Source organism: Rhineura floridana, chromosome 4 (assembly GCF_030035675.1).
Source record: "Rhineura floridana isolate rRhiFlo1 chromosome 4, rRhiFlo1.hap2, whole genome shotgun sequence".
NCBI lineage: Eukaryota > Metazoa > Chordata > Lepidosauria > Squamata > Rhineuridae > Rhineura > Rhineura floridana.
The window spans coordinates 208,674,603-208,690,779 of NC_084483.1; the positions used below are offsets into that span (position 1 = coordinate 208,674,603).

Here is a 16,177-nt window from a genome sequence, read left to right on the forward strand (position 1 = left end):
CTGTGAGGTCGGTTAAGCTGAGAGGCTATGACTGGCCCAAGATAACCCAATGAGTTTAACAGCTGAGCGAGGATTTGAACCTTGGTCTGCCAGGTCCCCATCCAACACTTTAACCATTACACAACACTGCCTTTCTGTAGAAAAATCTGACGCTATGGATATTTTTTAGTTTTAGTTTTTAATTTATTGGACACTTTGCCCTGTTTAGTGTGCAGATCAACTCTATCTTGAATATACCCCATCGTTCCTATAAGCAAGGTGTGTGTGTGTGTGTGTGTGTCTGTGTGTGTGACAATACTCATCAGTTCTTTTGTTGCCAATGGCAACCATGTCATGCTGGCATCCACCACATTTTTATCAAGGTATAAGCACCAGCACCTCATTTTTTTTACCAAATTAGGCTCAGCAGGCAGGGCTGGTGCCAGAGGGTGTTCAGGTCTGGCCCTGGCCGAGGGCCCCTGGGGCCCAGAGGGGTGCATTCTTATGGTGGGTGGGTAGCACTCCCATTCCATGATCTGTGGCAGCATCAGCTCCCAACCCTGCTGCAGATCGCCAAGAGAGAGAGAGCTCCCAGGCCGCCTGTGCCCACCTGCATGCCCCACCATTGGGGTGAATGCTCACCATGCTGCGCGCATGCCTGCCATCAACCAAGATGGCGGCTGTGGCTTCCCTAAGGAGCTGATGCTTCTGCTGCCATCTTCGTTGCTGGTAGGCATGCGCGCAGCACGGCCAGCATTTACCGCAGCAGGAGAGTGCAGGGGGGCACTGTGAGCCCAGGACATGTTGGCGTCACCTGTCAGCAGGGCTTGTAATTTGGGTCCAAATTTACCCCACAAGACCATCATATATTATATCAAGCGTGGGGCAGGTAAAGATGTGTGTGTGTGTGTGTGTGTGTTTGCAAGGACTCTGCGTGTTGCTGCAGTTGCTGCTACTCTGCCTTCATTTTGTGTCTTCTGCTCCAGGTATATTTATTTTATTTATTTATTTGTTGAATTTCTATACCGCCCGACTAGCATAGCTCTCTGGGCGGTGTACAACAGAGAAGTATAAATATACACAATAAAATCCTGTAATTCAATACAAAAACATATATGTAAAAATCCACAAATCTAAATCAATTTAAACATATTTAAGGACTAAAAGACTAAAATGCCTGAGAATAGAGGAAGGTTTTGACTTGGCGCCGAAAAGATAACAACGTCGGCGCCAAGCGCACCTCATTGGGAAGACTATTCCACAGTTCAGGGGCCACCACTGAGAAGGCCCTAGTTCTTGTTACCATCCTCCGAGCTTCCCTATGAGTCGGAACTCGGAGGGGGGCCTTCGATGTGGAACGTAGTGTATGGGCAGGTTCATATCGGGAGAGGCGTTCCAGCAGGTATTGTGGTCCCGCGCCGTATAAGGCTTTATAGGTTAAAACCAGCACTTTGAATCTGGCCCGGAAGCATATTGGTAGCCAGTGCAAGCGGGCCAGAACAGGTGTTATATGTTCAGACCGCCTGGTCCTCATTATCAGTCTGGCCGCCGCATTCTGCACAAGCTGTAGCTTCCAAACCGTCTTCAAAGGCAGCCCTACGTAGAGCGCACTGCAGTAATCCAGTCGAGAGGTTACCAGAGCATGGACAACTGAGGTGAGGTCCTCCCTGTCCGGATAGGGGCGTTGCTGGGCCACCAACCGAAGGTGGTAGAACGCATTCCGTGCCACCGAGGCTACTTGAGCCTCAAGTGACAGGGAAGGATCTAAAATTACTCCCAGACTACAAACCCGCTCCTTCAGGGGGAGTGTAACCCCATCCAGGACAGGGTGGATATCCACCATCTGATCAGAGAAACCTCCCACCAACAGCATCTCAGTCTTGTCTGGATTGAGCCTCAGTTTGTTAGCTCTCATCCAGTCCATTATCGCAGCCAGGCAACGGTTCAGCACATTGACAGCCTCACCTGAGGAGGATGAAAAGGAGAAGTAGAGCTGCGTGTCATCAGCGTACTGATGGCAACACACTCCAAAACTCCTGATGACCACACCCAACGGCTTCATGTAGATGTTAAAAAGCATGGGAGACAGAACTGACCCCTGTGGGACTCCACATTGGAGAACCCACGGTGTCGAGCGATGTTCCCCAAGCACTACCTTCTGGAGACGACCCGCCAAGTAGGAGCAGAACCACTGCCAAGCAGTACCACCAACTCCCAACTCCGCGAGCCTCTCCAGAAGGATGCCATGGTCGATGGTTTCAAAAGCCGCTGAGAGATCAAGGAGAATCAACAGAGTTACAATCCCTCTGTCTCTCTCCCGACATAGGTCATCAAACAGGGCGACCAAGGCTGCCTCAGTGCCGAAACCGGGCCTAAAACCCGATTGAAATGGATCTAGATAATTGGTTTCATCCAAGAGCGCCTGGAGCTGGCCAGCAACCACTCGTTCCAAGATCTTGCCCATGGAGGAGAAGAGCTGCCTGAGGCAGAGCCTCAGCGTCACATACTTAGAGTCGCACTTGACGTCGTCTTGGGGTTATCTTGGAGAAAGAAGACAATGGAAGAAATGTTATAGAGGATGGGGTTAGGCAGGGAGAAGCACAATGGGACATTGGAGAATATTTTTAGACATTTGTATAACTGTTATATTTGGTTTGTTTTGCTTATTATGTTATGTACATTGTTGAGATTTATTGTTTAGTTATGTTTATTTAAAATGCGATGTATTGTTTTTCCTTTTAATTGTACCAAATATGAACTCTTTTTTGTATATTGTGTTTTGATTTTGATGTTGTAAACCGCCCAGAGAGCTTCGGCTATGGGGCGGTATAAAAATGTAATTAAACATAAACAAACATAAACATAAACATGTGGGTGCAAAGGACCACTCAGGAGCCTTGAGGTGTGCTCCCAATTGCTCTGACAAGTGAGCCTTGAATTCAACACCTTTTAAATTTGTTGCCAAATACAAGCCCTGCTGTGATTGTTCCATTCCTCCCGGGATTGATCAGACCTCCTGAGTGAAGCCACTACAGGCCCAAAGTGAGACTTCAAGTCACTGCCAATATTATGAATGTTATTGTTTACATTTATTTATTTATTTATTATACTTGTATACCGCCCCATAGCCCAAGCTCTCTCAAATACAATTTAAAATACATTTATATCCCACCCTTCCTCCCAGAGGAGCCCAGGGTGAAAAACACATAAGTGATAAAAGAATTAAAATCCCTAAAATTATCTTTTAAAAAACAGGTCCAACACAGATGCAGTCTAGGATAAGGTCTCTACTTAAAAGGCTTGTTGAAAGAGGAAGGTATTCAGTAGGCGTCAAAAAGATAACAAAGGTATTTAAAGGGAGGGAATTCCACAGGGTAGGTGCCACCACACTAAAGGTCCGTTTCCTATGTTGTACAGAACTGACCTCCTGATGAGATGGCATCTGCAGGAGGCCCTCACCTGCAGAGCACAGTGATCGACTGGGTATATGAGGGGTGAGCTGATCTTTCAGGTATATGCTGATTGGTAGTGACTTCAAGTCTTGCTGGGATTGGTTGCTGGGGTGTTGTTGATTCCTGCTGAAAGTCAAGCCCCACTTAGCAGGCAAGGTTTGAACTGAACCCTTCACCTGCAAAGGAACTTTCCCCCCCTTTGCAGTAAAGGAAAAACAGTTCATCTGAAGTCATGGTGGCATCAGGTGATAGACAGGTGAGCAGCCCTCCCACCTGTCAAAGTGGCCCATGGGATGGGGAACCACTGGCTGGATCCTGTCTCCTCCCCATAGGCTTTGTATCCTGAGATAACCGTGTCCTAGTCTCCATTCCACCCAGTACTCATGCTCTGCTCTAAGACCAACCACTCCGGCTTACCTGTCGCGGCTCGGAGGCTTCTAACATTAGCATATAAGCAGCTTCCCAAAATGGTGTCTCTCTCCAAAAATGTCTTTGGCACTTGTCTGTCAGTCTAAAGTGCTTTGGCATCTCAAGAGTTGCTACTGTGTCCCCTTGCACTTCCATTCTTCTATCTTGTCCCCATTTGAACAATCAACAATCCCAAACATCTTATTTCAGTGGGGGCTCATACAGGAGAAATCTCAGAAGACCTTTCAGATATTTTTCCCCCCAGAGTTTTCTTTTTCTCATCGCTCCCCCTCCCTGGAAAAAGAAGGCAATTTTGCAGAAATATCTCTTAAAATTCTCTACCATTTTTTTTTTGTGGTAGCCCCCATTCCTCCTCACCAAGCCCACCAATGCCCTGTGGAGGGAGCAAAATACTGGTCAGGCTGCCAAGATAATAGTTTTTGCAGCTGCTGCTATTTGCAAAAGGGGAGGGGGGAGAGGAGAGAAAAGTTGTGTTTCTGCCATTACTAATGGTGAGCCTCACCCAGTGAGAAAAGGTTGGGAAATTTCTCCTCCCTCTGGAGAAAATTGGTGAAATAATCCCCCTGAATTTCTCGGCCAACAATAAGGGCAGAGATTTTCAAGAGGCCACTTGCTCACAGTCCTAGTTCTGACTGGGGCTTGTCACTTTCAGGTCACTGACATTTGATCTTTGGGATGGACCCACAGCTCAGTGGCAGAACATCTGCCTTGAATGCAGAAGGTCCCAGCTTCAGCCCTTGGTGGCATCTCCGGATAGGGCTGGGAAAGACTCCTGCTGTGGAACCCTGGAGAGCCCCTGCCAGTCAGTGTAAGCAATACTGAGCTGGGTGGACAGTTGGCCTGATTCAGAATTAGGCAGCTTCCTAAATTCCATGATTTATTGTATGCTTTTTCCCCATGGGGTTCATCCCATTTAACTTGGCCTGTGTGATCCATTCTGCTCCAGATACATGGAAATATGTGCTGATGTTTTCACAAATTATGATTCCTTACCATGGACAGCAAAAAAGACAAATAATTGGGTGCTAGAACACATTAAACCAGAACTGTCACTAGAAGCTAAAATGATGAAACTGAGGTTATCGTACTTTGGACACATCATGAGAAGACATGATTCACTAGAAAAGACAATAATGCTGGGGAAAACAGAAGGGAGTAGAAAAAGAGGAAGGCCAAACAAGAGATGGATTGATTCCATAAAGAAAGCCACAGACCTTACAAGATCTGAACAGGGTGGTTTACGACAGATACTGCTGAAGGTCACTGATTCATAGGGTCCCAGAAAAGCCCAGGCTATGGTCAGAAGCCTCATAAGGCCAGCTCCCTGTTGAAGCTAAGCAAGGTCAGGTCTGGTCAATGCCTGGATGGGAGGCAGCCTGGGAACCATATGTGAGCTGCTTTGCATTTTAATCATGAAAAGAAAGGCGAGGTAGACATGTAATAAATAAATAAGTCGAAGGCAAATAACAACAACAAACTATGCTATGACTCTCTGTAGGGTTTGGTATTTTAAATAATATATTCTGTTACATTACATTATATTACGTTATATTATTTGTTGAGATCAGTAAACCCATTAGAAAGGCTCTGTCCTGTGTGCTGTTTCCTACATTTCTCAGAATGCACCGCACAGTTAAGTGGTGATGGCCTCCGCAAGAGCCACAAAATTGGAAGGCAGAGCATTTTCTTAATTTTCGGAAACAAAACGTGACGCCAGCCAGGCTTCCAGGCGTTCAGCCACCAGAGGGCGCGTGTCTCCATACCTGTCCCACCACACTCCTAAGAGTGGCCACTTTCCCAAGAAACTTTTAAAAAGACTCCCAGCAACTGGAGCCTTTTGCAGACCACAACAATCCAGCCCTTGGAGCTGCCTCTGACTCTCCCCTGCCTATTCCTGCCCCCTTCCCACTCCCGTCGGCTCCCCATGAGGGGCAAGAGCTGGCTGAGAAACTCTTCAGTCATTAGCTGTCTCTGGAGAGGGTCTGATGGCAGAATTTTGAAAGAGCCACTGCGGAGATCTCAGGTCTCTTGTCCCAAAGAGCAGGGAAGTCTGGAAGAAAACGCAGCAGCCCCCCTCCCCAGTTGACTATGGAAGGGGCTGTTGTGTACGCCTAACTGGCTTTTCTCGCTCCTCGGGCTTGGAAGGAGTTAACTGACAAGAAAACTGTATTTTAAACTTTTCCTCCCTCTTCTTTACCCATGCTGAGTGGTAGGGACTAAGAGACATTAAGGCGTTACAGGCTACCAAGAACTCTGCTATCAGGTGAGTAACTTAAGCTTGCACCTTGTTTGCTGCAAAGGCTGACAGGAGGCAATTCTCCAGGGGGGTGGGGGTGGGGGTGGGAAGGGCCTTGTGCTGGAACCTGTGTCTAAACATACCTCTGCCACTGATTTCTAGAATAGCCTTGGGGAACTCATTCTCACTTCCCTGTCTGTGAAAGGGTTAATTAATTTCACACTTAACAGGGATGAACTCACATGGGGGAGCGGGCTTTTAGGGAAAGCTCTGGCCTCTTCCCCTAAATGCCCCTTCCAATTTGACCATTGTTCAGTGGGGCATATGAACAGGGGTAAAAGGTTGCCCTCTTTAGAGTGGGGAGAGCCACTTTCAAAGAGGCTACTTGCAGCACAACTTAACCCTTTCTCCTAGCAAGAGAGAGGCTGTGATTATGTAGTGAAAGGCTCCGTCCTCACTCCCAGCAGACTGGTGATCTCCCCCCCCCCCAGGGAAAACCATGCACCCTTTGCAATGAGTCCTCATGCTGCAAAAATCTAATTGTGGGGAAATTCGGCATGTTCCAAACTTAAATGAGGAGATATTGTTGCTGAGTGACAACAGCACCAGCCCAGCTCTCGAACCCGATAGTGTGCAAGCATCTGTGTGTGTGTGTGTGTGTGCAGGGGGGGCGGAGAGGCAGCATGGGTAGGGGCATAGCTCAGGGGCAGAGCATCTGCTTTGCATGCAGAAGGTCCCAGGTTCAGTCCCCGATGGCGTCTCCGGGTAGGGCTGGGAGAGACTCTTAGTCTGAAACCTGGGAGAGCTGCTGCCAGTCAGTGTGGGCAGTACTGAGTTAGATGGGCCAATGGTCTGACTCAGTGGAAGGCAGCTTTGTATATTCCTAACCTCACCACTCAGGAGGCTTTTTATGTGACTTATCATGAGGGAGATTCTGAAAGCTGGGCGTGGGAAGAACTGGGTACAAGTTGGAGAAGAGGGTGGCATCTGTGAGCATTTGTGGGAAGGGCACCATGCCTCAGTGGCAGAGCACATGATCTGCATGCAGAAGTTACCGGCCCAGATCCCACCTCCAGCATCTCCTGTGAAATGGCTCTCAGCTGTTGCGCTCCAGATGCAAGGGGAGTTAGCTCAGGGAGAGGAGTCAGATGAGGACGAGGTCCCTGGGGGCATTGAAGGGGGGGACTCTGCCAGTCTGCAGACTTCATCAGCCGGCACCCCCACTGAGGCAGGTCCCACTCTGCCAGCGAGCTCCCCGCCTGAACTGTTGGGAAGCAACCCTTTGCGCGCACCAACCCCACCCACGCAGGAATCCCCACCCAGCACTCCAAACTCTTCCCTGCCAACCAGCTTCCCACTCCCTGAGGTCATGCCGTCACCTAGCGAAGCCCCACTGTCAGATGGGTCATCGGAGGCTCTCCTCCCCTCGCCCCACGCGAGAAGGCATGAGAAGAGAGGCTTTCAGAGGGTGAAACTTTGCAGGAGCCATCGTTTCCACACGAAGACCTTCTCTACTTAAGCAGGTGCCCACCCAGGCTCTAGTGCTGAGTCAACTCTCCCCACACACTGCAGAGACTGTTTAGGTAGCCTAGTTAGGGAAAGTAGCAACTCAGAGTAGACAGGTTTATGAAGCGCACTGCTTTGGATGTAACCATCACACTAATAAAATGAGAATTAGACCAAAGCTCGCCCCCCGTGTCGTTTCTCCAACTCTGGGCAGGACATCGGCACCCGTACTGGGGAAGACCTCAGTCTGGTACCCACCAGCCAGAATAGATAATGGACCAATAGGCTGATTCCATTTGTTCTTCACCCACAAGCTTCAATGAGCTTAACAGCCAATCATTCACAAGGAGTGAGTTGTGAAACTGCTTCACACTGAAGTCAGACCACAGATCCACCTGACCCAGAACTACGTCAAACATAGGAAACTGCCTGATAGGCCGCTGGTCCACCTGGCTCAGTATTGTCCACACTGAGTGGCCATGACTTTCCTGGTCTTCCAGGCCTACCTGAAGTTGCCATTGGGGGTTGACCCTGGGGCATTCCCCATGCAAAGAGGTGCTCTGCCACTGAGCTACAGCCCTCCCCCCCATGGTCTCTATGGTCTGTGACAGAGCAAATTTCCACAGCCCTGGTGTCCAAAACCCCCCTTTTCAAGTGGAGAGGCAAGGACTGAAGAGGAGGGTCCTTCTGCCAGCCCTTCACTATTGCTCTATGGCCCTTTCCAAACATGTGCCTTGCAACTGGATAATTACTGGCACTTTTTCATGTGCATATATTTGGTTTCCTTGATTGCTAAGTTCTTGCACGACTTGTGCCCATGCTGGGGGTAGTGGTGGCGTGTGGTGTGGTGGGGCAAATGGCACAAATGAGGCAGGTGTGGAGAACATTTGGTCTTCCAGCTGTTGATGAACTATAGCTCCCATCATCCCTGTCCAGCTAGGACTGATGGGAGCAACATCTGGGAGGCCAAAGGTTTCACACACCCGGCTCAAAAGCTGCACAGGTAGTATTTTGCTCCCTGGAGATTGGAGGCGAGGGCCAAGTTAACAAAGGACGCCAACCGCACTCCCAGCTTGAGGCAAGCTAATGATATTCCAGGAGGAGTGTGAGAAGATGGTTTAAAGTCTTCTGGACCAGCTTTAGCCAAGGGTGCAGTCCAGTCTTCACTAGTTGATTAGTTGGGAAACTCTTTCTAAGTCTTACTTCCCCATTGTCAAAATGCAAACAGTGTTGACTAATTTCAGCAAGGCTAGTTCATTCACTTATTAAGAACATAAGAAGAGCTCTATAGATAGCTGAATCAGGCCAGTGGCCCACCTAGTCCAGCATCGTGTACTCACAGTGGCCAACCAGGCATCTCAAATGGGAAGCCAACCAGCAGAACATGAGCGCAACAACAACTCTCCCCTCGTGTGGTTTCCAGCAACTGGTATTCAGAAGCATACGACATCCAAACGTGGAGGGAGAAGCATAGCCACTGGGGCTAGTAGCTATTGATAGCCATGAATTTGTGTAATCTCTTTTAAAGCCACCCTTTGCCTCTCTGTGCCAGACACGCTTCAGTTTCTCTCTGGCTGGCACAACAGATGAAAGGAGCCAAAAGCCACCCCTTCACCTCTGCCCCTCAGTCTCTTTAATGGGGTGAGAGTGGTGGCCTGTGGGAGTGGCAGGGCACTTATCAGAGGCAGCCCACGCTGGGCCAGGATGGGGCCCTTTTCATCGCCTGAGTGTCATGAAAGCCACGGACCGTCAAACCTGAGTGTGTACTGAAGTTGAAAGGAGCCAGGCATGAAAGGAATGGGGGGGGGTGGCAAGGTGGGAGGGAAGCGGCTGAGAGAGCAGAAGGGGGGGCTTCTAAACGGGGGGGGCTTCTTTCATGTCTGCTTAGCGTCAAGCAAAGGATGGATTTGGCAGTTCTTTGTACATGTTGCCACGAGGGGGGGGGTGGCAGGGTGGGCAGCCTTAACCCCGTCTGTGCCAAACCTTATTCAGCGACAGATGTCTGGCATGTATCACGATTCTAAGGATTTCCCTGCTAGGAATTCAGATTAGAATGTCCAGGGTTGCATTATTCAACTAACTCCTTTTTAAAGTTTGTTTTTATGGTGTTTTAATGTTTTTAGTTATTTTGTTTGCCGCCCTGCGCTCCTGCTAAGTGGAAGGGCGGAATATAAATCTAACAACAACAATAATAATAACAATAACAACAACAACTCCTTACTCAGAGTAGGTCCACTGAAATTAATGAACCTGAGGTTAACAATAATTTATATCCCGCCCTATGTAAATAGGCGGCAAACACATCAACACAACAGTTTGACAACAAAAAAGCATTCTAAAAACAGTTAAAAACATTATAAAAGCAGTTGCCAGTTGAAAACATTCTTTCATCTAGTGATCTCCGGGTCATAAGGAACATAGAATCGTAGAGATGGAAGGGGCCTCCGTTTCTCCTTCTGGGTCTGCTGCTGTTACTCCTGAGTCATCCTCGTTTGATGAGTCCTCCAAAGGGGCCATGACAGTGAGCTAGCAGTGACTGTCCAGGAAAGGATCATAGAATCATAGAATAGTAGAGTTGGAAGGGGCCTATAAGGCCATCAAGTCCAGCTCCCTGTGGAATGCAGGAATCGAAATCAAAGCATTCCTGAGAGATGGCTGTCCAGCTGCCTCTTGAAGGTCTCCAGTGTCGGAGAGCCCACCACCTCCCTAGGCTGTTGGTTCCATTGTCCTACTGCTCTAACAGTTAGGAAGTTTTTAACAGTCTCCTTCAGCCATCATGTTTGGGAAAACAAACAGGGATGTTTTCAAATTCAAATTAACTTCAATGGGTCTTCTCTGAGTAGGGATGGGGAGAGATTTGCTTCAGTTTGCTTTTAAAGCTGAATCTATCAAACTTTCTGAAATGATATGAGAACTGAAACTCAGCCATCCTTCGAAATTCACTCTTACCCGAATTCTGTGATGCAGTTCTCCAACCAACCATTTTTTTAAAAAAAAACACCCGTATGTTGGTGTGCATAAAAGGAATATATTAATGAAAATAAAATAATTACAAAATAACAGACAAAAATGCATTATATTAGGAGAGTTGCTACAAAAATGTGTACATTAGTCAAAACTGCAGAAAATGTCTTTATTAAGAGAAATTCACACTAAAATGCTGAAGGTTTTTCATTTAGAAATGTGGAGAACTTAATTTTATATTGGAAAAATGAGAGAGAACTGAAATTAAAACATCCATCCATCCAAATCTAACTTTGAGTAGGTTTTGCATTGAATACTACTACTCCCTTCTATCCCAACATTCTCTCTTTCCCAAAACAGCAGGCCAGATATTGACACACAGACCCCAACACCCAGGGAAGCACACAAACAGGTAGTGTGGGCAACGATCTGCTCCTGTTGCTTCATATCTAGTGCTTGACATGCAGAGATAGACTGCATCCTTACATGGAGGTTTCATTGAAGTGCCATGGTCAATAGCTGTTGATAGACCTGTCTGCCATGGATGTGCCTAATCCTTTAAAAAAAATTATTTAAGCCAATAGCCACTGCCACCATCACCACCATGCATCAGTTGGCAGTGAATTGCCAATGAACATTAGGAAAAACTTTCTAACTGTTAGAGCGGTACCCATGACCTAGGGAGGTGGTGGGCTCTACAACACTGGAGGCCTTCAAGAGGCAGCTGGACAGTCACCTGTTAGGGATGCCTTAATTTGGATTCCTGCATTGAGCAGGGGGTTGGACTTGCTGGCCTTACAGTTCCCTTCCAAATCTATAATTCTAGGATTCTACAACTGTTCAGTTATTTTCCTTTGACCTCAATGGCATTTGTTTCCATGACCATTTCTGATATTGCAAGAGGGAGAAAGGCTTTCCTTTTTTCAGGCAGGAGTCCCACAAGAGGCAGTGATGGCCACCATCTTGGATGGCTTTAAAAGAAGATTAGACAAGTTCATGGAGGACAGGGCTATCAATGACTACTAGCCGTGATGGCTGTGCTGTGCCACCCTAGTCAGAGGCAGCATGCTTCTGAAACCCAGTTGCCGGAAGCCTCAGGAGGGGAGAGTGTTCTTGCACTCGGGTCCTACTTGCGGGCTTCCCCCAGGCACCTGGTTGGCCACTGTGAGAACAGGATGCTGGACTAGATGGGCCACTGGCCTGATCCAGCAGGCTCTCCCTAGGTTCTTATGTTCCATTCACCAGCCCTATGATCAGGCATTGAACCTGGGACCTTCAGCATGCAAAGCAGCTGCTCTGCCACTGAACTACGGTCCTTATCCTGTCATGTTCCTCTTCAGGCTAGCCATGTATTATCCAAGTTTTCCTTGGTCCTTTCTCCTGCCTTCTCACTTCCCCCCTCCCCTCTCCCCTCTTCCCCCCTCCCCTCCCACCTTAACTCTGCACGATCTGTCCCGTTGTTTTCATTTGGCCCGTTGTTTTCATTTGGCTCTCTTCAGAAAAGTGCCGTGTAGGTTGACATTGCTCTGCAGCTCACAGCACTGATCCTGGCCTTGCAGAGGTCCCTCTTCTGGGGCTGGAGAGGAGGAGTTGGGCTCTGGCCTATTTGGGCTGCCTCCAGGCTAGTTATCCAGCAGGGTTGATGCTGGGCTTGGCAGTCGTCAAAGCATCTGGTCTGTTGCTAAGTTGGGAGCAAAGGAGGAATCAGCCCTTTCTGGCATCAGCTGTCTGGGCAGGAGGGGTTGGCTATTCTGCCTGTTTTGGTTTCTCATACACATTTTTAATGCGATTTTCACTAATTTAGCAGATGGTTGTATGTTATCTTCACTAAGGTACTCATTTTTATGAACACTTTCCCCTAGTCTATGCGTTCTGTACATGTTACTTGGCAACTTTCCCTACTTCATATTTTGTATGTTGTTTTCACTATGCATACTTTCCCCTGATATATGCATTTCTGTATGTAATTTTTTAAAAAATTGGTTGGAGAATTGCATTGCAAAATTGGAGAAAAGCTGCATTTTTGTTTGTTTGTAAATTGTTTCTTGATGTGCAAATTAGGTATATTCACATGTAAATGTGATCCAAAGCAGATTTATCTCCCATCCCTATCAAGCCCTGGGGTTCTATGGGTGGTATTCAGTGCTAGTCCTACTCAGAGTAGACTCACTGAAGTTAATAGATATGTATAACAATTTCAGTGGGTCTACTCTGGGTAGGACTTAGTTGAGTACAACCCCATGTGCTGAGGCAACCCAGACAAATGGCAAGACAAATAGCTGTATAAACACAGCATGTGGTTCAGCCCTGGGTTTGGTTTTGTTCTGTTTTGCTATCAGGACATGAAAGTGCCTCTGAGCGTTTACAGAGTTCTCTTTCCTCAACCATGCATTCTCACAGACAATGCTCATAGTGGGCTGGGCTTCCAGATTAAGGGATTCATTTTTCAGCTGCGGGGGGGTGTCGATTTCAGTATTGAGTTTTCATATAGGAAGCCCCTCCTGATGGGGGGATGGGTGAAGAATCTTTCCCTTTCAGAAGCATTACGATTGGCAGCAGCAGCGGGAGGCATTTGTAAGGCGCCTTGTGGGCCTTGTGGCCAAAACGCAGGCTCGAAATAAACCACAAGAACAACAACTTCAGCCGTTTTCAGGGGGATTTTGAAAGCGGGAGGACAGGAGCCAGCCTCAAGGTTTGCTTCCCTGGCATCTCCAGATAGGGCTGGGAGAGACTCCCTGCCTGAAAGGAGGGAGGGCTGCTGCCAACCAATGTGGACAACACTGAGCTAGATGATATGACTCAGTATAAGGCAGCTTTTTTGTTTTATGTTCCCTGTCCCCAGAATGCCCCCAGAACAATGCTTCAACTCATCACTGTCATTTTATTTATTTATTTATTTCTCCATCCAGCCAGCCAGCCAGCCATCCTCCCAGAAGGAGCCCAGGGTGGCAAACAAAACACCAAAAACACTCTAAAAGACTTAAAATATATTACAAAACATCTTTAAAAACATCTTTTTAAAAAAAAAAAAGCTTTGAAAAGTCTTAAAAAGCAATTCAAACACTTAGACTGGGACAAGGTCTCTACTGAAGAGGCTTGTTGAAAGAGGAAAGTCTTCAAAAGGCGCCAAAAAGATAACAGAGATGGCGCCTGCCTAATATTTAAGGGTAGGGAATTCCAAAAGGATAGATGCCACCACACTAAAGGCCTGATTCCTATACCAAATGGGCCTGCTGATAGGATAGTATCTGCAGGAAGCCCTCACCTGCAGAGCGCAGTAACCAACTGGGCATATGAGGGATGAGATGATCTTTCAGGTATCCTGGCGCCAAGCTGTATAGGTCTAATCTGTGGTAGCCATGGTGAAAATTGGGGCAGGCTGGTCTTTATTCTGGATTGGTTAATCCACAACACTTCTGTCTTTGGGTCCACCCGCCACTGGCATGTCACACTCAACAGATTACATAAATGCACACCCCACCGCTGAAAGGAAATGAGGCTGTCAGCAACAACAAATGTCCACCACAGTTCTAACTGGAGAGGGCACGGATTGAACCTGGCACACTCTGCCTGCAAAGCATGGCCTTCCTAAGTGATTGTGTGTCCCCCACAGGTGGAAGGATGGAGAATAAAGCCATGTACCTTCATACCTTTGGCGAGAGGGAGAACGGATCCGTCTTGGAAGAGCAATTTGATGGGAAGAACCTCTCAAAGCTGAACCTCTGCGATGACGGTAAGTGATGGCTCTTGGGGTAGGGGAAACTCTGATATGAACTCAGTGGTGGCTGTTGGCTTCATGTCAGTGGGGCAGAGGAATCCAGTCTCGGTCTTAGTCTGAACTTTCAAGGAGCTCTCCTTTAACCATGCCGTGTGGTAGGGACTAAGAGAGGTTAAGGAGTTAAAGGTTACCAAGAATCCTGCTGTCAGGTGAGTAACTTAGCTTGCACCTTGTTTACTGCAAAGGTCGAACAGGAGGCAAAGTTCTCCAGGAGGGCAGGAAGTGCCTTTTGCTTGAACCTGTGTCCAAAACATACCTCTGCCACTGACTTCCAGAATAGCCTTGGGAACTCATTCTCGCTTCCCTATCTGTGAAACGGGAACAATGTTGATGAATTTCTCACTTAACAACAGCATCTCTCCAGTGTTTCAGGCAGGAGTCGTTCCAAGACTTACCTGGAGATGCCCCGATTGAACTTTGGACCTTTTGAATGCAGAGCATCTGCTCTGCCACTAAGCCATGGGCGCTCCCCATGATATGGGGTAAAAAAGACATGCACAACTTGTGGATGAGTCCAGAGAGTCATACTGGCCTTGGAGGCAAGTCTCCCCAGCAGCCCTTTCTGACTCTGCCCTTGCCGGCGTAAAGTATGATTGCTTTCATTTCTGGCATGTTCATGGCAGGTTCCCCCCAGCCCCAATGAAGCCACTTTGCTCCTGGAGTAGTTTTTTTTCTGGCATGGAAATGCCACCCACGCCTTCCATGGCATGGAAGGAAGCTGTTGGGCCTTCTCATCCTGACGGTCTCTTGACCCAGAGCAGATGCTTGTGAAAGCCTGCAAATGAAGCCAGTGACATGTGGAGGGAACTGAGGCACAATGTGCCAACAAGACTCCTGGTTTCTATAGGAGAGGAGGGCGAGGTTGGCAGTTCTCAGCAGCACATTCTGAACCTGTCAGGAGGCTTGTGTGTGCTCCAGAGGGCGCAAGAGTGGGAAAACAACAAACAAAAAAGACTTGCCTGGAAGGCGCAGCCCCTTGCTTAGATTAAAAGCAGCCAAAAGCTTAAACAGCCCCGCCCCTCGCTCAGGAAGGAAGCCTGAGAGAATACTAAAGAGTTAAGCCCCAGCTAATAGTTGAGCCATCAGCCTCAAGTAACACATCATTGGCTGGCAGCAGTAGCTGGGAGGAACCAGCCACACATATAAAGTCAGAGCACCCTAGCGAGGGAGCCTGCTCCACGAGCTAGAGGGAGCCCCAGCTGACAAAGCATCAAGGCGAGTTAAGCAGCAGAACGAGTTCGGCAGCAGGGCAAGGAGGCCAGGGCCCCCCACTCTGCCCGTCTGTTCCTTGACCTCAACTAAACCACAGTCTCCAACCTATTGACGTAATAAACCTTAAACAAAACTATGCAGGTAAGAAGCCAGCAGGGGTGTGGGGGCTTTCCAGTGTTTTGCACCGCCTGCAGCATGTACGACTATCTGCTTGTTGGACAGAAGTCGTGGGTGTGCTCTCGGTGCAATGAGCTCCTGGCTCTCCGGGAACGACTTCATTTCCTTGAGGCCAAGGTGGCGGACCTGGAAAAGCTGAGAGAGGCAGAGAGGTGTGTGGAGGAGGCCTTCAGGGACGTTATAGCTGTGTCCCACTCCAACGATGATAGCTCTCCTGCTATCATGGACAACGATGGTCTCGGGGAAGGAGAGCATCCAGCTGAGGAAGAGGGAAACGATCCCTTAGAAGGGACCCATTCCTTGGGGGATGAGCAGCTATCCTCTTGTGCCGAGGATATATCTCCAAGGGGTGGAGGGATCCTTGTAGTGGGTGATTCGATCATTAGGAACATAGACAGTGGGGTGTGTGATGGGCGTGTAGACCGCAAGGTGTTTTGCCTGCCT

The 16,177-nt window shown here is 48.1% G+C and overlaps 1 protein-coding gene across 1 annotated transcript in view; it reads left to right on the plus strand.

Moving 5' to 3' along the window:
* Positions 1-5,654: 5,654 nt before the first annotated feature.
* SCARA5 (scavenger receptor class A member 5) overlaps positions 5,655-16,177 on the plus strand; it is a 123,967-nt gene continuing 113,444 nt past the window's right edge. Inside the window, 2 exon segments of the mRNA XM_061626142.1 lie at positions 5,655-6,123; positions 14,180-14,299. Coding sequence (XP_061482126.1) covers positions 14,188-14,299 — 112 coding nt within the window. The 5' untranslated portion in view covers positions 5,655-6,123; positions 14,180-14,187.